General features: G+C 28.6%; 1 protein-coding gene across 5 annotated transcripts in view; it reads left to right on the forward strand.

Annotated features, from left to right (window-relative positions):
* The window catches only part of nAChRalpha6 (nicotinic Acetylcholine Receptor alpha6), a 164,027-nt gene that overhangs the window by 101,472 nt on the left and 37,843 nt on the right, over positions 1–24,712 (forward strand). For all 5 annotated transcript variants that reach the window (XM_076404943.1, XM_076404945.1, XM_076404944.1 and 2 more), the window contains exons 4-5: positions 11,547–11,656; positions 23,099–23,279. In XM_076404943.1, coding sequence (XP_076261058.1) covers positions 11,547–11,656; positions 23,099–23,279 — 291 coding nt within the window. The remainder of the gene's footprint in view (positions 1–11,546; positions 11,657–23,098; positions 23,280–24,712) is intronic.

Raw genomic sequence — 24,712 nt, forward strand, 5'->3', positions numbered from 1 at the left:
ATCTGTAAAAAAAGCAATATGTTTGTTCATGTAAATAACAGTAAAGTTATTTCGTTTTAACATAATTTGAATTAGATTAAAAAAATACATCAACTGAGGCACAGATTATACACAAAAATATTGTACTAAATCATTACTATCATGTCAAATAAAGGTTTATATTAAAAACAATATATAAAAGTACTTGTATTACTATATATTGATATAAGATCGTTGCTTGAATAGTTAATATCCCGTACCATGTAGAATATTGATTTCCATCCAAAACTGGAATTCCAAAACAGGAACTTTATGATCATTTATTTGAAAAGCGATCCAATTTCAAAAACTATTCATTCTGTCATCCATCTTTCTTTATTTGAACTTTCGTAAATCTGACGGGCCGAATAAAGCACGAACCGAATGTTTCTGACAATCTTGTGACAATATTCTTGTTCGATCTGAGACCCATTCCTGATACAATAAATTATATCTAAGTAAACCAGCAGAATTTTGGCCTAAATGCTTATTATTTTCGCGTTCCAAAAATAAATACCTTTACAATTACATTGTCATTCCGATTTTGTCGTGTGGCTTTTCAATGGAACATTAAATATTTCTCTGTTATTTATGATTATACAGAATGAAAAATCATTAAATTCAACTGCGCTGCTTCGTGTGGAAGACGAGGACGGTTTTAATACCTGTTTAAATTAATTCCTCTGCGAAGCCAAGGTAAATGAATGCCGTATAAAATATTAAATTAATTGTCAAAGTTATTTACGTTTCGTGAATATATTATGTTTCATTCTACTTCCACGTTAGACGTCTATCGAAATGGTTGCCAAGATATTTGTAACCATCTGTCTGTGGGACTTGGCAGTTTTTGATATTCACTGCTATTTCTGTAGATTTATACTCATGTGCCAGAGAAATATTAGGGGCTTGAATTTTTATTTTGATTCGAAATATATTTTTTTAAAACCTACTACTGATACTTAGGAGTACTACTACTTGATATTTTTCTACCTACCCATTTAATCTTATTGGGTTATTCAGTATATAAAGATGGAACGTTCAGAATTGTATTTTCAACATTTATTACTTTTGTGATTTCCTGTTATCTGCTGTCAAAGATACACAAACACTTTCAGTTGTTGGTTTTGGTTTCAACGATATAAAATTGTAATTATGATGTTAATGGCAAATAATGGTCTATCGGACCACAAGATAAAGAATACCTTTAAAGGGCCTAGTAGGCGAACTGTTTCCAAGCGTTTACATGCAATGAGAAAATCCAAAATTATTAAAAATTTACTACCACACTAATTGACTGAAGAATGAAAACTTATGAAAATTTCGAACCGTTTGAACATCTGGTAATGAATAGTCTACTACGATAATATCCAGCCTTGGATTATGGATTAGCCATAAGTTATGGCTTTCATTAAGACTTTCTAAAATCGATGCAGCATGGCTTCGCTAGCAGATGGTTTTGAAAATCTGAAGAAACGCGAAAATGGATTCACGATTGGATCACTGTCAAGCCTACATGGTTCTTTTCATTTCGTATCGTCATATGGTCAGAAGATCGGAAAAAGTTGTAGGAAATGATGGAAAATATTTTGACTAATATATATTGTACCAATGTTTCTTAAAAAATACTTTTTTAATGTAAAAAAAAAAAAGAATTCATGCAAGTACTTGATAATTATCCACAAACAATTTGCGATTTTTCCACAGTTGACTCTAATTTTAATACCAATTAGGCTACAATACTAAAAAATTAACAAATATATTTAATCTTTAATGATAGAAAGAGTAACTCAGTATGATGATGATCTTTATGATACGTAAAATCTACCTGATTATTTCTTGTTAACACGAACAATAATCAGTAATAAACAATCAAATGCAAGCGTATGTCGTTGATATGCTAAGTATGCAGTCAATTCTTTGCATAATCCAAAACGTTTGATCTTTTACCTACTATAATTTGCCATCTAGATTCCAAAAGTACCTAGTTAACCTACTAACCGAAGGTATTCACTAACTAAGCTGTGAGTTCTGATACCGATTTCCACTGATAAGTCCATTTTTTAATGACTGGCTATGCCATTCAACAAAATTGTCCCATTTTGGTAAATTACAAACATATAATTTTACATATAATTTTTTGTGCTCTACATTGACAGATTATAACCTCAATATATATGATTGCAATAACAATATTTACTATGAATACCACGCACATCAATATTAAAAGAAGTAGTCTTAAAATATAGGACCAAAGGCTAAATATCTGACAACATTTTGAGTATATTTACTACCTTGTTATAAAATGTCTGTCCGTCAGGGATATTTTCAAAATGCGAAAATGGAGAAGGGGAGAGTCTCTTTATTTTGACATACAAGCGTCTCATATCTTATCAAAAGCCTGATATATACCGAAGGAAGTATCTGAATAATATATTTTAACGTTTTGGTCTCTGTATATTTGGTTAACCCGTCTCATCATGAATTTCATCAATAAAATAGACATTTCAACCGAAACGATACAATAAAATACAAACAATATTTTACTAAATTCATATAATTAAAAAGCATTTCGTTAAAAACATTTTATATTCGAATTTAAATCTTTAATATCTCGTCATTTCAAATTATAATTGCAATAATATGATCCAGATAAATATTGTAATATTAAATATTACAATCATTAAACAACGAAAAAAACAACCATAATATTAATTTTATGATTTCCTTACTTTATTTTATTTAATTGGCTTTCTTTGTATAAATAACTGTCTTGTCAGTTCTTTATTCGGATTAATATTTCGGCTCAAACAAATAATGAAGGGACTGGTAAATTTATACTCTTAAGTCCGTTTACTGAACTCAATTTAATATAATACTATGTTTTATATTAAATTTTCCCTTTCCATTCTTAAATATTTTGATCAAATAACTTCGGTCCATAATATTTCGATGATATTTAATTAATAAATGTCAAACAAAGTGTTGTTCGACTCGGAAATATTAAAGAAAACTAGGACTGTGAATTAATATTGAGGGTTTTGTAAAAAACAACATAACTTATGCTATATTGCAGTGCGTCGCCTCTAAAAAACTAGCATATACCTTTTACATTTAGTTTTACTGTTTCACTTTAAAGAAATAGTAACTTTGAAATAAGGGACAAAGCCTAGTAAGTAAAATAGTGTAAAAATGAAAAAATGGAAGCTCAAACTGAATCGAAATATTACAGAACATCACGAATCATTACAACTGTTACGTTAGAACTAAGCGTTGAAAAAAGTCATCACTTATTCTATTGGATGATTCAGGATTTGGTTGAGCAGTAGCTCTATATTTATGGGATATTTTATATCTGGATCTGGATACCTTAAACAAGATTGTCTATGAGAAGCTTTAAAAGTCAGAAAAGGGAGAAAAAGAGTGGCTATAATAATATACATAGTTCCTTGTCCGTTGAAAAATTATGTATTAAATATTAAACATTTATAATATAACATTTTGTTAGAAATACTCATGATGTAAAAATTAATAAGAAAAAAAAACACTAGAAATAGAAGGATAAATGTAAATAACTGTTAATTTTGATAGTTTTCATATTTCTCTACATAAATGAATTGCATTTTCGACATTCATTACTATTACTGTTTGATTTAAAATATTCAACAATTTAAAATTGGTGCTTTTCATCAATCAGTGCTGATGCCATAGAACAGCCTGAAGAAACAAAAAAGTTTAATTATACAATGTATTGCAAGATTTATTAGACGAAAATGTACCTCAAACGACCAAAGAACTTTCAGACCGCTTAGCAGTTCAAACTATTTTCAGGCATATGAATGTGATGCGTTGTCAAAAATGGGAAAATAGCTTCTACCCGAATTGACATTAGAAACATATTGACAAAAAATAAGTGCTTCTATGGCGTAATGTCACTAGCGATGGATAGTGCATCAAATTTGTTTATTTGAATTGTTTATTAACTTAAACTAAGTGAAATTTTCATCCGTAGTGTCTACTATATTATGACTAGCATTGGGAACTATCGACTAAAAATAGTCGAAACAATCGATAGTCTCAAAGCAGTCAAACTACTTGATAGCTAAAAAACTAGTGAATGAAAATAGTCATTACTGTTTCATTTAAATGCAGGTTTCGACTGTTTTTCTATTCGTCATAATAGGCAAGTTCTACGAATACCTTCCTGTACTAATTTTGAGAGAGGCAAGGGCGGAGATAATCGATTGATTCTCTGTACTGTACAAATCAGTTCATTAGAAATAATTTTAAATTGGCAAATGGCAGTGTATAAAAAGCAATGGAATAATGATCCCAAATATATTTATTCGTATTTGAATATTCGGAAAATACCAATGACATAATATAGTAAAAGTAATTGGTTTATTTCTATTTCATTCCAACATGGGCTTACTTTTTTTCAACCGTTCCGTAAGTGGGACGGAGATGTATGTATTCCTTTTCGAACTTTCTTTGGATAGAAATGGAAAGATATAATTGCTGGAATAAAATACGTTCAAAATAAGAGTTTCATCTTGAATGATGTAAAATTATTTTTATATTTTATATATTTAATTTGATTGTAAAGAGGAATGGAGTAATGACCACTAAATATTTGTATCGTATTTTCTCAATCAATCTGTATCAACCGTTCAACCATCGCACCCTTCTTAAATACAATACTAATTATATTTATCGTTAATCAGGATTATTTTTAGATTATTATTTGTTTTAAACTTGAATGAAAGAAGTTTTAGCATACAAAAGAATTAAGAGACTTCAAAAACGTTAATCAAAAAAGACCTAATAGTTGCCAAATTAACATAAATATAGTGAAAATTACTTTACTATTACCAATTTACTTTTATTTATCAAAATCTTCTTCTTTTTACCCTATTACGTTAATAAATAATCTTGAAAAATAGTTTCAAAATGCTGCTATATTAATGTATTGCTATATACAATCATACTATAAACAAAACATAAAACCATATACATTACATATAAATCTATGTAAGCATAAAGTCGGCACATTATTTTCAAGGTCACCGCTAGGACGCCGAAACCACAACGTTAAAAAAGTCAGTCAAATGAAACTAGTGGGAACTAAAATAGTAACTGAAACAGTCGATAGTAAAAAGTAGTCAATTACTAAACAGTGGATAGTAGTTTTCAGTCAATAGTTCCCAACGCTAATAGGCCAGAAGGTCGTAATAAAAAATCACAAAAATATTGATTTATAATAATAATATACTATAGAGAGATTATTACAAATATACTTATTTTAAAATCAAAAGTAGGATTACTAAGATTTTACCAAAAATAATAACACAAAATTTCAAAATTTGAAATGTTAAGTCAAACACCAATCAAAAGCGCTACGAAACAGTGACGTCACTTACCATTTCATAAGCATCATTTTTGCATTTCATCATTTGTTGGTTTTGGTAAGTTTTTAGCGCGCTTTTTGGATTATTTATTATTTATCTTATACTAGCGACCCGCCCCGGCTTCGCACGGGTGCAATGCTGATACTAAATTAAATACACTACAGAAAAAACATGAACGTTGTATATAAAAACATAGCGGCCCGCTCCGACTTTGCACGGGCATAAAATATATATGCCTATGTCACTCAATGAAAACATGATTAAAATCGATCCAGTATTTTTGGTTCATTCATTACTGCCCTTGGCCTGCACGCATTAAATTTGGAGTAAAACAATTCCTCTTCCCCTATACTTACTATGAAGATTTCCTGCTATCTTTGGAATATCTAAATTCATACAATTTTTATTACATTACACATTTTTAAACGCAAATTTTAAATTTGTAATATCTCCGAAAATATTTGTTTGATTTACATGCTGTAAGGAACCATATTGATCTATATTAATTGCACACTGTATTTAAGGTACTTAATTCGATAAGGATTAATGCCGTATTGCTTAAAATAGCTTCGTAAATAAGCCATTTTCTCACGTAAAAAGTAAACAATAAAAATGGTTAATGTGGGTTATCCCTAAAAGATAAACATATACCATCGCGGACTTTTTTGTAGACCTTTTTATGGTGTACAATACTGTAGTACATTGATTTGCTCTAACTCGTAGGGTTAGGCAGCGTTTTTGCTAATTGCTAAATAAGCCTAAAAAATAGGTTAATTTACGACATCACGTTAGAAACCTCTAAAATTAGCAATGTTGCCTTAGTATATTATGCATGTATTATACATATAAACCTTCCTCTTGAATCACTCTATCTATTGAAAAAAACCGCATCAAAATCCGTTGCGTAGTTTTAAAGATTTAAGTGCACATAAGGATATAGGGACAGAAAAGGCGACTTTGTTTTATACTATGTATTGATTTCATTCATATGATCATTTGAATGAGGCGTTGAAGAAAAAACCAGTCACATCTGAAATGTGATCTAATAAAACTTATCAAAGTATATATACTTCTTAAATATTAGAATTATTTATTATAAACTTTTTAAATGAAAAATTCAAATATATTAATTGCATCTGTTCAAATCCAAGTTATTTTGATAAAAAACTAATATTAATTTTATTTTGTTTAATTGTCTCTGTCCAAATAACCGGTATATAAAATACAGTGCTTATTCGAATTAGTATTTGGATTCATATTAAATAATGAGGGGACTAATTTATAATTTTAATTCTGTTTACACAATCCAATATAATACCGTATTTTACATTAAATTTTCCCTTTACATCTTAAAATACAAATAACTCTAACCAACCAATATCCAATTATATTTAATTAATAAATACTAAAATATTTCAGTAATATTAACTCCTATTACATCATGAACATGAATATGGGTAATGTTTTATTATAATTATCACAAAACCATTTATATGTATATTCCTGATTATTTACCATATTGCTATATGCTTTGATGTATATATTTTTATCTCAAAATTGTATTATAACAATTACAAACAAGTTCCACTTCTTTTTTAATGTGTTTTATCAAAATGATTATGAATTATTATTAACATAGTGTTCGGTTGTTATATATAATAATTGTTCGGTATTTCATTTTCAATTTTCATTAAACAGAATACTCTCTCTGAAAATTTGGATTTCAAAAGGTTCTAAGCCCATTGACTAATTTAATAATGGAAAAAACCACATTACACCGCAACTCTAAAAGAATTTTGTACACTATTTCTTCACTCTGGATAAGGAACAGAAATTATTTCGACTTCGAAATGAGTTAGGATTCAGGAATTGCTGAAAAATATTTGGCATAAAATACAAAAGAAATATTAATTAACATTTTTGCACTAGTTGGATCTCATGATCAATGAGAAAATACCTGGTTTACAGAAAGAAAAAATGTATGATCAAAATAACACAAAAATCTTTTAATTCCTAAGTAACGTAGGAAAAAAATCCAACCTATTCGTCAGATTTAACTCTCATTAGCTTCTGATTGTTCATATGTGGTTCATAAAATAAAACATATGCTTATGAATTGACTTTCATGAAATAAAGAAGAAATAAAGAATTTCGGATTCTTACTTGAGGGATGCAATATATAATTTAGAAAATCAGTGCAACAAATGTATTTAATAATAAAACATATTTGTAACGTATTTAAATTCAGAAAATCATGGTTTTCTTATTAAACGAAAACATTTATTATGCAACTAAATATACTTAAAGATTGTATTAAAGTCAATATCACCTTTATTCGAACCACAGATCTTGACCACCAATTACCCTCCATTAACACTTTATGGGTCTCTTGCAATTAGTGAAGCAAATTAACTGCCGAGTAATTGACTTAAAGATCATCTCAGAAAACATCCGGCCTTACACAGCTTCCTTAAAATTAGCTTTGCCTTTCAAATATCTATGCCCAGAGCAGGATTCGAACGAGACATGGTTAGAACCGAGACATAATATTTAACAATCAATACTCCCAGCCTAAATATCAATAAACAAACAAATCAATTCATAAATTTGACAGGTATATTATAACTATGTCTCAAAAAATTATCCCTATATATAATATTATTATTTATATATTTTTCAATTATATAATGCGTTTTTAACTCAAATATCATACTTATACATAAATGTAAAATGTATTTTTATAAATTAAGCAGGACATACTATTACGTCTTGAAATACCAATTAAAAATGAGAGATATTAAAAAGCGAAAATAAAGACTTATTCTTACCTCAAATTTCGTTCTTATTATACAATACTATACAAACACTAACACTAACACGTACCCTTCTTAAATCGCTCCGGATATATGTGAACTCATGGAGTGCACACGACCGAATATTTCTTTGCAAAACAAACATAAAATACCATTCTTTTTATAACAAGAAACTACATCGTTGGATTTCGCTTTTTTGCTGACGACAAAGATAAAATATTGTTGATAAGAATTGCGAACTATACATTTTCAGGTTTATTTCAAATTATAATTTATAAATTTAATATATTATATGTACAAATATAAGTCCACCATTTTGTTAAATAAAAGACTCTTGATAAATGGAACATAAATGGAAAAAATGTTTTATTTGAAAAAAAACTTTATATTAAGTATTCTTATTTATTTCGTTATACATTTCTAAATAAATGTCTTTGACAAACAAGGATTTATCTGGATTCGGCATATTGTTAAGACATCCGGTGTCATCTAACCTAGTTACTGGCGTACAGTCTACAGTATGCAACTTTCCAATAATAATAAAATAGCTTTGCTTGCTTATACGGTAAAATAAAATTTAAATAAAATAAAGACTCAATTATATTTGTGGCGAATGCCACGACCCTTTAGGTCACCACGAATTCATCAACAAGTACAAAGTTTGGCAACGCCGGTGGATTGGTACCATGCAGTTCCAGGCTATAAAAGACCCTAACGACGACGTCTCGCTCTCTTTTTTTTCTCCATCCCCTTGTAATACCACTTCCACAGCGCTACCGTACTTCCTCTATTTAACCTAATATCCTTTCAATTCTCCCGTCCACCACATTTATCATTTAACATTTAACAGTATTTCTTCAACCAGTGTTTTCAGTTCTCGTGCAAATTCCTTCCAAAAATAGTAGTGAGTGTTCTGACAAATAATCGCAGCGGCAGCCACACGTTTCGACCGACTGATCGACCCGACAAACATTCCTACATATTTCATCTTAATCTACTATCTTGGTCCACCTTTCATGCAATTTATATATTGCCATAGTGTAATAAATTTTGATTCAATTATTCAGCCAAATTTCAATACATTCCATATGTGAATATGTGAATTCTAAAGGTGACTGTGACGACTAGAACAAAATATTATATTCTCAAGGTACCATGCATGGTGAATTCGGTGGTAGAATATTCATTTCCAGTTTTACTATTTATGGATTTTTATCTAGTTTAGCAGCATATAAAACTAATCTTTTAAATTAATTATCCGTGGATTCGAAATTAAATTTAAAGGATTTTTCAAATAATTTTGTAAATTAAAAAAAAAACTATGTATTTTAATAAAGATAGAACACTTATTCAAGCAAAACTAAGTTGTATCAGTCGAAAGAAGATCTAATCAAGAGAGAGAATACCTGGTAAATACGGTGAATTGTCAACGCGGATTATCACTTTTCTGGAAAAATACTTTATGAGTTTTAGTGCTACATTTCTTTGAAATGTTCATTTAAGTTTAACAAAATATAATCTTGTAGTCTCATCTTACAAAAGGATCTTATGATGTTTATTCTGCTATTGTATTTTACCACCCACTTCAAATACATTTGGACAGGTAATTCATAACAACCTTTCTGATACCAACCAACAGCGAACTGGACTTGGCGAATCTTGGAGCAACGAAGAGCATATTATGGATGTAGTGAACCTACTGGTCCTCATCTTCTTTGTTCATCTTTAATAATACAAAATTAAACTTTTTTCCTTACAAACGGCATTACGCAAATAGTATTCTACCCAGCGTATTAGCCCGAGAGCGTCAGAAACTTCGCATGTCAGCCAAACCATATTAGGATTAAATAACTCTGAGTTTCCCTTATTTTCTATAACTTTTCTCCATTTTTCTGATAATATGCCTATATCGTGTCGGAAAAATGATGTTAATTTGGCAACGATCCGATCATCTATCACTTTCGCACTTCTTCGACAAATCGCGTACAAACCAAGCCATGGTGCATCAATATGAAATGACAATCAGAAAACGCTATGTCTGGTGAAGTCTTCGTAATTCCTACAACGCGTGGCCAAGCCTTGTCATTCCAGACGTGTCCACTTTGCTACTGCTTCTAGCTCGATAGTTTTGGGTTGCCCGTAATACAGTTCACTTTGTTAATCTATGCATATGGATGCATTGACATATGCATAGAAAGACCATGCCATGTGACCATTCCACCGTCCATGTGTCACAACACGCCACAGAAAACTCTTCTAAAATTCTTTTAAGTGGCAAGCAATTAAACCGCGACAATGAAGCGAAATGACATTTTTAGTAATTTTCTATGATTTGTGGAACTTCATCATTTAACGTAAATTCTGAATGTTTTTTGGCGTCATTCGTCAATCGTCAACTTCCATGGCAAATGACATAAATATCACCAATTTAAAGCAGCATAACCATACATTTTTTCTGATTTCTCCTTGATTTCTTCAAATCAAACAATAAATGTACAAAGGATTCAATTCAGATTTTCTTTAAACCAAAGTTGAATATTTTTGGTTGTATATATATACGACATTGTCACCCATATCATAACCGAACCTCCTCGATGCTAGACTGTAGAAAGAAGGCAGTCCTGATCGGAGGTTTCTTTTGAGGTTCTCCATACATAAACCCGATCGTTTGTAGGAAAAAATGTAAGCGATGATTCATCGAACCATACCACATGCTTCCAATGATCAACTGTTACAACAGTTCTTTCCGAGCTTAGCGTTGGCATTCATTATAAAGGGTTTCACAATCGCAGACATTCCATGACAATTAGCTTTGTGGAGCTTCCGCCATATTGTTCTAAGCCGCGTCCTCTGTAATGAATATCGAAAATGCAATTTTGAGCTTTCCATGATTAACAGTATTGGGTGTATAGTAGTGATTAATAGCCTGTATATAAATGAAGAATTGTTATTTTATGTAGAGAAATATCTAAATCATTTGTAATAGACATAGAATAAAATATAGCTGTTCAAGATACATACATAATAGTAATTTAGTGTAGTATAGTCAGTGAATTGGTGGTTATTTCTCCTCATCCTGGTGTTTGGTTATTTACTTTGTATTCTCTGGGTCAAAATTGTAATATATAAACCACTAAAATCATTATTTATGAAGTTATATATATACAAGTTGGTTGGTTTTGGATTTATAATGGTTATTGTTAAAAAATATAAAGGCATTAGTAGTGTATACTTTAGAATAGGCGGAATTATATTTACACGGTTATTTTATACATTATTTTTCGGTGATAGATATAAATTTTTGTTTCAGGAATGGACCGATTACAATCTACAATGGAACGAAACTGAATTTGGAGGTGTCAAGGATCTAAGAATAACACCAAACAAACTATGGAAGCCTGACGTTCTTATGTATAATAGGTAACAAGTATAGTGATAAATTCGTTAAATAGTAGTAGTTATTTAGGCAATTTTAGGTACAATTAAATGAAAAAAGCATGCTTTATTTTTCGTTACACGTCAGATGATTCTTTCCTATTTAGTATATATCGAATACATTATTTTTAATCGATAAGAAAGAACAAATTCACAGGGTTTTAATATTACACAAGTAATGTGGAAATAATTTATAACACTGTGTATATAAAGTAACACCATAAAAATAGGAAAATTATATCTAGAATTGTTTGATATTGTATTATCTTGTGATTATTTTCTTGGATACAGTGATATATTAAAATACTGAACCATTTTTCTATTAATATACTGCGAAATAATATAGACCATATCATTATCTTAACACTCTAAATAAAATATCACCATAATTATTACCAACAATTGTTCAAAATAAAAGTAAATGAATGAAATTATATAATATTATTACTAAATTGTTCAATAATTTTTAGTAAATAGAGCAGAAATAAACAATATTTTATACCTACAAAAATAACTTAATTTTCCAGTACAATTTCATTCAACTTATTTCCTTCAACAATATTTATTCCAGCAGTCTTCCAATTTGAGCACCATACCACTACAGCAGTACATACAAAATACGACATCTATCACTTCTTAGTTCAATGAAAATAATCCAATACAAAGCGAAGGAATTTTTTAAATTATGAGAAGTCAGATGGGGTTAAATCTGGCGACATTGCTGGTACTTCAACTCAATAACTTTAGACATTTTTGATTTTTTTTTGCAAACCTGATATTTATCGCAAGTTTCATCCAATTGGTCCATAAGTTTCAAATAATAATCTCAATTTATTATTGTACCAGTTCGAGGGTAATCCAGGAAGAAACACCTTTTCGTATATTAAAAAACTCCTAGCATTTTCTTGGTCGCTTTTTGTATATTAACTTGTTTTGAGACTGAAGAGCTGAGTTCACAATATTTCTTTGATTTTTCTTTTAACTTCAGTACCATGATGGTTGGCCCAAGCTTATCCATAGCAGTGACACTAAACATAAAATATATTCAGTAATTTTTAACAAATAAATATACAATCTACAATATTTTTAAACAATGTAGATATAATAAGTTAAAATCTATCGTACACATATACTCTTCCAATATAGATTTATTTGTTATATACTAATCTAAATATATACTAGCTTCTAAGTGAGTCTATACATTTTCACAGTAATATTGAATTGAAAAATTACATATTTATATTACATTTTTATCATTTAATACATCACTGGATACAAGAATTTTAGAAACTTAGAAAAATCATATACGAATTTGGGTTTATGCATTGATCTGCTTAAACAATTCTGAATGAATGGGTACGTTTGATTGTTTTTATTGCTATCCAGTAGTGTATCCAGTTTAAAACCTGTAGTTTTTTTGACTATACACTATTAGTTTTGATTTGATTTAATATAACTCGATGATATTTGTAGATAATTAGATTGGTGATTTTATAATTGGACCTGTTTGATGACAAGTTTTTGGGATTGTTTATAATAATATGATGTTAACAAAAGATTATATGCTTATTATAAATATATAGTCCCCACTTTATCAGCCTCATTCTATTCATGGGATGTAGAAACCCTAATATAGGGTGAGGATAGTGTGAATAATGAACACCAACGTTTTCCTATTAACTTTACGGTCAAATTTGCAGAATCATAATGATGAATTCATTATGATGTTATTAAATAATTAAATTATGCATATGTGGAAGTTAAATTACTTCAACAGGCACATATATTATAACTTATAAGCGTCATAATATATTTTATATATTATATTTTTTATAAATTGATGTTTTCCGGAAAATTGTGTATGATATTTTTCTTGTTTTCTTTGACAGCATCCAAATTATGTATCCTCAAAAATGAGAATGTTGCTCCCTCAGATTATGTTGCATAGGTTGGAACAATACCTAATTGGATGAAAGAAGCACTTCCAGTTGTATCGAAAAGATGACTTCTTTGAATTAAGTAAAAAGGAAAAATAAAAATTGTAAAAATGGTCTTTTGTTAGCTTGTAATTCGACTTATGTCTCGCATCTGAGAAAATATATTCTGTACATTTAAGCAAAATAACATAGAAATGACATAAAGAACATTCTATATAATATAAATTACGATACCTACTGTAAATCATTTAAAATTAACTTACAACCCAAATATAAGAAAAAATATTAAAACACATTCTGAAATATATACATTTTAATTTTATAATAAATTATATTAACAAATTTTCGTTGATTGCTCTACGCATCTAAATAACTTTATAGTCTAAAAAATAAACGATAAAACAGAATCATTTTATATTTATATTTAGGTATATTTTTTTCTACCCTTTTAAATAAAATTGGACATTTTTATTGTTCTCGATAGAAAACTGGCAAAAATTGAGACACTTTCTTTGACCCGAATATAGAATCGATATTTATTTTTCTACATAAATGACCAAACGCTGGAAGTGGTGTAGAATTTTTTAACGAAGAGATTGTTATTTTTATTTTTAGTTTATGGTGTTTGTGCTGAAGTTTTTATCTTTCTCCGATATTACTCGTTTGATATTGTCCGAAAGAGTGTATTTTATTTTCTAACAATAAATATATCTAGCGTCTTTAATAATATGTTAGATCGCCTGGAAAGTAATTGCAATGTTATATATTTCTATTTTTGACAAGTTTATTATTTTGGGATAAAGAGTGTCATTATTAATTAGATCGCAGGGTTTCTAAAGAATTATCTTATTATCTATTTAGTTATATAAAACATTTTGATTATTATATCATTTTTGTTGTGCCCACGCTGCAAATATTTATACCAATCTAAAACAGCATTACTTTCATGATTTTTTATGGTATGTAATATATATGCCACGTGGTATATTTTATCTGTTATTTTTGATTTAACAATGCAATATTGTCTGTTGTTTTATTGGACTAAAAATTAACGCAATTTATTAGCATATAAAATGGATATATGATTTTAAAACAGCTGTATGTGCGTATATATTAATTTATTCGACATAGTAACATAGACCTTCAAGTTACATAATAACATTGTGAATGTATCATCAAATAAAACGAATTATTGATCAATTCCATATTTCTGATGTAGGTGTGTGCTGTGCTTTAATTTTAAGTGGTTTTGTTGGATTTTGCGATTTCAATGCATCATTATCCAAAATTATGCGCATATTTATTTCAGATAATATCCTTCAATGATATCCACAAATTAATCAAATTTATTTTGCTTTGAATATTTGAATGAATATTTCGAACATTTTCTTTTGAGGAAAACCTTCTTTGTTATCTGTATTAGAATCACCATACTATGCTTACAATTACAATTTATCTATTTTATATTCACTGTATCTATTAAATATCTCGCAGAATTAATTATAAACTAGTGTTTAAAAATGGTAAAAACGTATATCAAAAATTAGTTAAATATGGCATATCAATTACTGAAGATCATTATGTCATCGTCAATAATATAACTTTCTTAAGAACATAAATTTCAAACAAAACAAAATTTTATAACAGAAACAATATTTAATAGACCAATAATTATTTTATTACATGTTGGGTAAGTAACTAGATTATTAACTAAGAATATTTTTTATTTCAAAAGCACCTAAACAACTAATTTTTCACTATCTTGTTGTTTTTCCTTAATATTGTTCTTAAATTAGCGTTTGATGGATGTACTTATACTAGTGCATTCCATGTAAATTTAAAATACAGCATAGTTTTTACACATATCTTAAATATACCATACTAATTCAAAACAATTTGTCACAGTGTAGTAGTTTGTTTATATGTTCATGCAGTTTCACTTAGAGTTCTTTCGAAAATAGCTTAATTTTTTCATTTGTCGTTGTTACCCTTAGACCTTTGTGGACGATTTTAATAATAATTCTTTCGAAATCTAATTCGATTTCTTTGTGCCACCTCGTAGTTACACACTGTAGGCCCACACAATGCAAAAAAAGTTTCGAAGCCAAAATTTGGTCATATAATAAGTTTATTTTGGAGTAATAATTCGGATTGTCGTTCAAGCAACCATATTTCTACGATTCTCATACAAGGTTCTGCTCGTTTCTGCCGAAGTGCCATACCGAAGTATATTCCTGTATTTGCATATGGAAATCTTCTAGAATCATTTCATTATTTATTTATCTCAATACTGTTACTTGTCGCAAGAAGAACGTTTTTCATAACAATATGTGATAATATATAACAATGCACATTTCTTTGTGCAATCTCGTAATTACATACTGTAGGCGCACACAATGTAAAAAAAGTTTCGAAGCCAAAATTTGATTATACAATAACAGTTTTTTGTAGAGTAACAATTCGGATTGTCGTCCAAGCAACCGTATTTCTTCGATTCTCATACAAAGTTCTGCTCGTTTCTGCCGAAGTGCCATACCGAAGTATATTCCTGTATTTGCATACGGAAATCCTCTAAAATCATTTCATTATTTATTTATCTCAATACTGTTACTTGTAGCAAGAAAAACGTTTTTTATAACAATATGTGATCATATATAACAATGCACATGATAACATGTACTTTCTCCAACTTTTTAACACTTTCTTGTATATTTTACGACTCTCTGAAGGTCGGCAATTTCAATCTAACATCAGGAAATGATAATTTAGAAAACCTATATATATTATGTTATATTTCATATAAGATTGATAATTCTTTGCCATGTTTCTAACCCACAAAAGAGCAATGCACCACTCTAAACTGTAATAGAGCTATCGGGCCCTTTTCTGTATCGAATATCCTCTCGAAAAACTGTTCGACAAACCTGTTGCTTTACTTGACTAAATGTGGAAGAAAATAACTTAAAAATGAATGTCCTTTATCTCGAATAAAAATAAAACAGCCAATTTAGCAGGTTAATAGTTGTAACGATGTTATAACAATGAGAAACCGATAAAATTTATATTATCGGAGGACAAGAAATCGATAAAATATAGATATAACTAGGTCTGTAGGCAAAATATTCCGTCAAACTGTAAAAAGAAAACCTTTTATTGTCGAAACCGCGTACTTTGTAAACTAATGATTCGTGAATTCAGCCCTTTTCAAAAACACTCTGAATTCCTTTTTCCTTAACTTTCGATCGCTTAACTTTAACGGGATCTTTTATGATTCTTTTCATTCTTTTTTCGATGTGAAATCTTCAGACAATGGTCCGAAAGCTTGACGGGTTCTTAAACGTTTGCATGAAGTTTTACTTAAATCTGAACTTAATTCTCTTTAAAAGCTAAAATAGTTTTATAGTATAATTGATAATTATAGTATGTCATCTACACATAACTAGTTGACTTTATAACAATTCTTCTAATTATTAAAATTTCTCGAATTCTATGAAAAGCTGACAAACAAACTGAAGCAAGTCTTATATATCGGTGATATATAGAAAAAGTTTTTGTAAATCCCTATTAAGGCATTTTGTTATTATTTTCTGATGATTTCTTTTTAATTATGTTGGGTTTGAATAGAACTTAAAGAAATGTAAATAACAACTAAATTGATACGTCTACTTTTAGTAATTGGTGCCCACTGAGTTGTTCAGACGTAATTATTAATTGCTAACACTAAAAAAAGCTTACTAAATTCACTCTTTATTTCTAATAAAACTCCTTAATGTATATATTACAACTTAATTAATAATTTAATTGATTCTCTTTTCACGTTACTTAATTTATAACCAATATAAAAGCCAAAATATCTTGTATGATTACACGTTTACTACCAGTAACAATTTATTAAATTTCGGTGACTATAATACAAGTGATGGCAAATACTGTCCGTAGGCCTATCGGCAGCAGTGAATGTGTTCAAATCACCTAAATATTATTTAATAAATATCTTTATCTAATCAAATAGCTATTATTTCAAAACAAATTCACAAAACTTGTCATCAAACTACTTCAGGGAATTGCTTAAAAAAATTTCGATATTTTTTTAATCAGTAGTAGTTATAAACATTTTTGATTGAGTTTTAAATGTTATTCTAAGTAATGTCGTTCTTCTAACTTATTATTTCTCTTGTTTTGAGATCTATAAATTAAAAGTATATGTTCGTAATAAGGATTCTATTGAGATAAATGACAAAACTATGGGATATAAAATGGGTATTGCCGCTAGATAGTGAACATATGACCCAGGTAGGTTTTCCGTGACATATGAGTTAATAAAAGACTGTAGAAGATTTAGAGTGTGTGGATTTGGAAAAAAATGACTAGGATGTATGACACAGCCAGCCGTTGCTGTAGTCCACTTTGAGTCTCAATCCTCTAGAGTCGAATACAAACCATTTGATACTTAAACATTTTGTTGTATGTTTTGAAATTTTTCCAACAGAAACATATTTGTAAATATTGACGTTATTGCTTTACAACTTTAGCGTATCTATACCTTAAATATTTAACCAAACAGTTCATTGTTAATTTATTAGCGGGCATTATGTTAGTGATTATTTATTATCAAAAATGTACGTCTGTAATCAAGCTCATTAAAGCCGAGATGTGTGATTTTATCAAAAAAAATACGTAATGTTAATTTATATTTAACTAATTGCATATTTCATTAATTATCAATACATTTTAACTACCTTTTATTTAGAAAACTTTATTTTGTTTTAAATTAAAAATGTTTTGCCAAGAGAACGAAAAAATAACTATTAAAAAGTTCTGTGTCTGTGAAACAAAGATAGAATTATGTCGTAAATTTGGCGAGTTGGATTCCATTATCCTAAAGTAATTTCAGTATTTCTGTTGGTTAAATGTAATGTGCATAGTTGGTTTTGCACAATGAACAATTACGCTGAGCATGTCAGGTTCGTGAGGAAAAAAATGGAATTAAAGTAGCGATTGGGTATGCGACTCTATTTGGGTTGAGACGTCCCTGAAAACACCTTCTATAACAGCACAATAACTAACCCCTTAAAATAAAAAACCGACTAATAAATAAATCAATTAATAATCAAAAACAAACGGTGAACCAGATTCAAACAAAAATTAAATTAAAAAAACTTTGTAGATATATAAACAAAACTACGTAACTAAAACTAAACAAAATACAATGTTAGATGTATTAATGTGTTCTAGATTTATTTTCACCCGATTCCTTATATATATATATATATATATATATATATATATATATATATATATATGTGTGTGTGTGTGTGTATCCCTCCTTCAATCCACCCTCCATTAGTTCTTTGCTAATTTGTTTCAGGTTTTAAATTCGTTCATCACATTTTGTATTATTTAGGCCTTATAAATCTCTATTAATATGCATACATTTCTATGTTACCTTCAGTGGGTTTCAGGTATTTAGTTAGGTATATTTAGTGTGAATGTTTAATATCTTTTCCCAATGGGTATATCTATATTCCATAAATTATGAAATAGAATGGCATGATGCCAAAATTATCTAAAATTTCATCCAAAATATTTCTATTCACTATATAAAACGGTTATTTCCTGAATTTCTGATAGTTTATTCAAGGTAAATATATAGTTTTATGCCTACTAATAAATATGTTAGTAGGCATAAATGCCATAAATACATATTAAATACTATACCTAATAGGGTATGGTATTTAATCTTAAAATATATCGTGTTAAATATCCATGATTTAGGGTAGATATTATTTATAAACAGAATTGTTCAATGAAACTATCGGCTGTTTTTATTTATAACATACAGTCCTTCCTATAAACTGAGAGGTTGTATCTATAAGTTTTAATGTAATGTACAGAGTGTCCACTGGGACAATTCAAGTTTCAAAGGTTGTAAATAAAGGAAAATGATTGTAGAAGACTATTTATTTATCTCTCCTTTGAATTACTTGAGGTCCAATGTCAGCAGTTTTGCTTGTTTTATAAAATTCTAAATAAAATCAGGCTTTGTCATTGAATTAAATTATATTAATTATTCAACGCTGCTTAGGAAAAATTCTGTAATTACCTAATATTCTTTTAGCGTAAGTTTATCTTAAAACATAATTATATTTCTTTAAAGTTTACACTAATGAATTTTCTAACCTTACCTCAAATGGCTTAATGTGCACTTAAATAACGTTGTGGGTCTGCATTACCTGAATTGCGTTCACGCTTTACCTTCCTCCATTGAAAGAGTAGACGTTAGTTCTTTGAATTCAAAATCCTGTTTCATGAAATTTTTTATCTACTTCTTTGGGGCATCACTGGGAGCCTTTCGTGGTCAGCGAATAATGTACTTTAAACTTCCAAAAGGTCACAGCTTACGAATAGCAACTAGAATATATTTTAATTGCAAAAGCTTCTTTGCCTACTGAACTGGTATGTTGGATGTCTCAATAAAAAAACCTTCCCTTCATTGGAGTTGCTGGACGATCCGAATTTAATTATAAATTCTCTCAATGGGCATCCTGTACTTATCCATCAACCCATCTACTTCTTTGTTAAGTGATATCACTGAATGGTAGGACATATTATTGAAGGGATTGTATCTTGCATCTTTACTTTTCTTAACAATTAACCATAAGCTATAAATAAATAAATTTTAAATGTCATCGACTATAAATAATCTAAAACAAGTACCATACGTAATATGTTTTATTTAACATTAATTAAATAGTTTCACGTTTAATACTTTTACATTTTAATATACCTAAGACATGCATATTGTTTAAAATATTCACTTTCGTATGCTCCATTTCTATTGCTTCAAATTAGAGCCTAACGTTTTTATAATATTTGATTATTCTGATAGGTTTTCTTTCAATTTCTTATAATAGATAGATAGATAGATACTTCCAAATTCCTATATGCCCCTTCCAACCTTATAATGTATGCAACTAATTTCGTTTTATTCTTTATTTAACTTATATATGTAGAAATTTGAGAAATAACTACAAATTAAGAACACATTACTTCACCTAATAATATTTGTATAAAATTAAAACCACACACGCCCAGATAAAATTATAATTGAAAAAAAAATGAATGAAAAAACTTTAGCTACCGTGTTTGTATATGTTAATGTTCAATGTTTAAATGTCAAATTTAGATACCAATTATATGTTGATGTGTTAATGCATGTTAAACATATGTGTTAACCGAAACTTTAAGCTATAGGTTTACGTCAAAATCATTTCCATATTTATGAAACTATTTTTGATATAACCCATAAAATTTCATGCTTTAACTGGCTCGCAATGTTTGCTCAAGAAACCAGCTACAAAATTGCTTTTTTATAGCCAATACTGCTGATGTTCTTTCCCCATTTATAATACGTACTGTCGCATTTTTAAATAGTTGAAAGGCATCTTCTTATTTGCATTTTTATTTCATTTTTAAGACATAAAGGATGTCTCATAAGAATCAATTTAAATTTCTTTGACGCAAGTTTAACGATGATAAGCGGTTGTCGTGAAAATGTGACAAATTAAATAAATTTGAAAACATTTTCGAGTTATTCATCAGAAAATTTGTGTACGTCAGGCAATATTGTTCGCCAAAAAGATAACTGACTAATGAAAACATGATGATAATTTTTATTAAAATATGAAATATTTTTGGGAAATATTTCTTACGTTTTAATAACAATGTTACAAACAACACAACTTTTATTTAAATAATATTCTAGGTTATAATACTTTAAAATTATAACATTGTTCAAGAAAATATCTCAAATTTTAGTTGTGTCTAAATATATTTCTTTTTATAATTAGTTTTATAGAACAAAGTATATTAATCCCTTATAAATGCCTAAATTACTCTATAAATTATTTCTTCTAATTTCTACGATCCCATAGGATTCAAAGATATTCCGAAAAATATATCTTATTAAAATAAATTACACGTTATCAGAAACATTTCTTACTGAATATAGTTTCAATATCAAGACGTATATTTTTTTCTATATAGAAATATTTGGTTCATGAGCGATAAGTAAATGGCATCGTTTATCCAGTATTACACAAAATCAAAAGTTTTGTTTCAGCACAGAAATATCATACTGCTATTTTTAAAGATCCGGATTAAAGTTTCCCACCAATGCCCTGCAATAACCGAGTGTTGACCATTCTAAAACGTATTTTTAAATAAGAGTACAAAACAAGAAATAATTTACATCAAACAATCAGTAAATTAGAAAATATAAACAGTTGAATTCGAGCATATTTGAATATGATCAAACCATGGAAATTGCATAATGCACTAAAAAAATTTTAAGATTCCTGAAATAAAGCAAGCGTAATTTTAAAAATAACCATAATAGGAAAAAGAGTGCATAAACGCTATTTAGTACTTACAACTATAAATAAAATGATACTAAAGAGGATTTATTAAAACAAGTTGACAACTCAAGATGACAAAATCAAGAAGCAAAAAAAAATATTTTAACAACTTGAGGATAATTGTAATACAAGTTTTAAAATGAAATGATGCTAAGTTGAAACATTATAATTACTGCTATTTTCCTACCAAAAATGATCGGTTACTTGATTAATAATATTTAATTAATCATAAACTTGTAAAACTTATAAAACTGTCACATTTTTAGTTGCGTTTTTAAATATTAACAATAAAAAACACATGATAAGCATTGGTGCCATATGAATACTAAAAACTATAAAAATACCCTAGTTGAACATATGACAATTATTTTAAAAATATAAATAATGTCAACAAATAAATAAATATTTTATAGTTAACTACGAATATCAACGCTACTGCCGTTATTTTGTTACAAACAAAATAAAACTGACAGAAATAAAGATATATCGAACCAAAAACAAGAAAAGCAAATAGTTTTTTATATATATTTTAAAGTTTCCTTTTACCAACTATGGGTTTATCTGGACTGGGCCTAAAGTTTAACGTGGGTTCCGAACCACGGTCCTCAGCATTAAGCCTACCGACTGGCGAGTGACCAACTTTAGAAATCATCCCAGAAGACATCCGGTCTTACCCAGCCTGGTTACTGACGTGATTGCCTAGAACATTCACAAATTTTAAACAATCACAAAAATAAATTTACCCCATGCCCCAAAAAGCAAATATTAACGTTCATTATTTGCTCATTTGCCTAGTGAAAAAATATATTTAATTTTTTGTATTGTCTGTTCTTTTCAATCATATAGCTACGTAATTATATATCTTACTACATAATAGTTAACTAATTATCAAACTGATGCAAAACTTTTGAATGATATGTGTATTTACTGAGTCAAAAATGCTATAGAAAGAAGTGATGTATATAAAAAGAGATATTGGAAACAAATCTGGCCAAAAACGACAGGAAGAGAACTAGTTTTAAATGTAACGAAAGAAAGGGGATGGATTTTTAACAGTTTGTGTTGTTGTTAAGTGCTGATGAAGGTTTCGACGGGACTTTCCAAACAAATGTTGTGGTCAAACATAACGGCAGCTGCTTGTATATACCTCCGGGTATCTTCAAGAGCACATGCAAGATAGACATAACGTGGTTCCCCTTTGATGACCAACATTGCGACATGAAGTTTGGTAGCTGGACCCATGATGGCAATCAGGTATTGCTGGAAAGTACATGTTTTAGTTTATCATACGCAAAAATCATTTAAACACCTGACCCACCAGCAATCGGCCTTACCACCATCATAATGTTGATCAATTTTCTGCAAGGAACTGCATTATTTTCTTATATTTTTCAATAAATGGTAAATTTAAATAATATGATCATAAATTTGACATACAGTAATAAATCTAGTAATATGCATTTTTTAGTTCGCCAATTTTTTAAAACAATTATATACATATAAATTTTAATTATTGTTATCAACTCTCAATGTTAATTTAATGGGTTCAAAGGAAAATTAATTTCCATGTAGAGACAAATCATGTAGTTTAAATATTGGCATAAAAACTAAAAACCAAGAAATAATCATAAAGTACAACTGACAGTTAGTGAATTAGAAATCAAAATAAACAATACAGAAAATTACATATCTAAAAATCTAAAAGTTGATAGACAATTATTACAAAAAAAAATAAGCAGTTCCTTCATAGAAATATTGTATTAATAGTTTGCTTATTATATTTTAAGTAATATAGTAATTTAATTTAAAATATCCAAGTTGTTTTTTTATGTCAAACACTTGGAATTACTTTTATTTATTTTGTATAATTATTACCTCGTTAATGTGCTGTATAAATATAATATTAATGTGGTTATTAATAAATTATTGCTTCCGATTACTGGTATACACTTACACATTCCACACCATATTTAAACATATCGATGCTTCAATAAAATAATTACAATTTAATCTAATATGGCTCACCGACCAATGAATAATATATTTACACTGCAAAAGTTTTGATAGACATATGTATATTTAAATAGTGAGCATAGTTTATTATTAGATAGGAAAACTAACAAAAACTAGTAATGCAAATAAAAAAGGAATTACGTTAAATAGTTACATAATTTAACAGCAAACAATCGGTGTTTCATATCTCTATTAAGTACGTATGCATCTCGAATAGTAAGAAATGTATATTTTATACATATACACTATATTCAGCTAATAAATAAACTATTCAATATTTCGTACACTTTAGAATAACAAATGAGAAAAGTAATTAACATAGTGTCATATGTGTTGAATGAATTAATTATTAATTGCTAATAACACTTGCCTTTCTTATTGTTTTATATTAAGCCCAAGTCAGTTATCAAGTATCAGATACTTTTGCAGTGTCTGATCTAGGTTTATTCATTTTATCAAGTTATCCCAGTAATATTGAAACTAACTAGATACAAATATGTTTTTCTTGGAATTGCTATAAATAAAAGCGTAGTCTAAATGTTATTAGTTTCGCTATTTCCTTAGGTATGATCAATGATGAAAAGTATAAATTCCCTATATTTTGTAAATGTAGCAAAACCCATATCGGAAATAGAAAAATAAAAGAAACAAATGATATATTATTAATATTTATA

Source organism: Rhynchophorus ferrugineus, unplaced genomic scaffold, assembly GCF_030347505.1.
Source record: "Rhynchophorus ferrugineus isolate W39M unplaced genomic scaffold, kcgeb_rfMv2 rfM5, whole genome shotgun sequence".
NCBI classification, from domain to species: Eukaryota; Metazoa; Arthropoda; class Insecta; order Coleoptera; family Curculionidae; genus Rhynchophorus; species Rhynchophorus ferrugineus.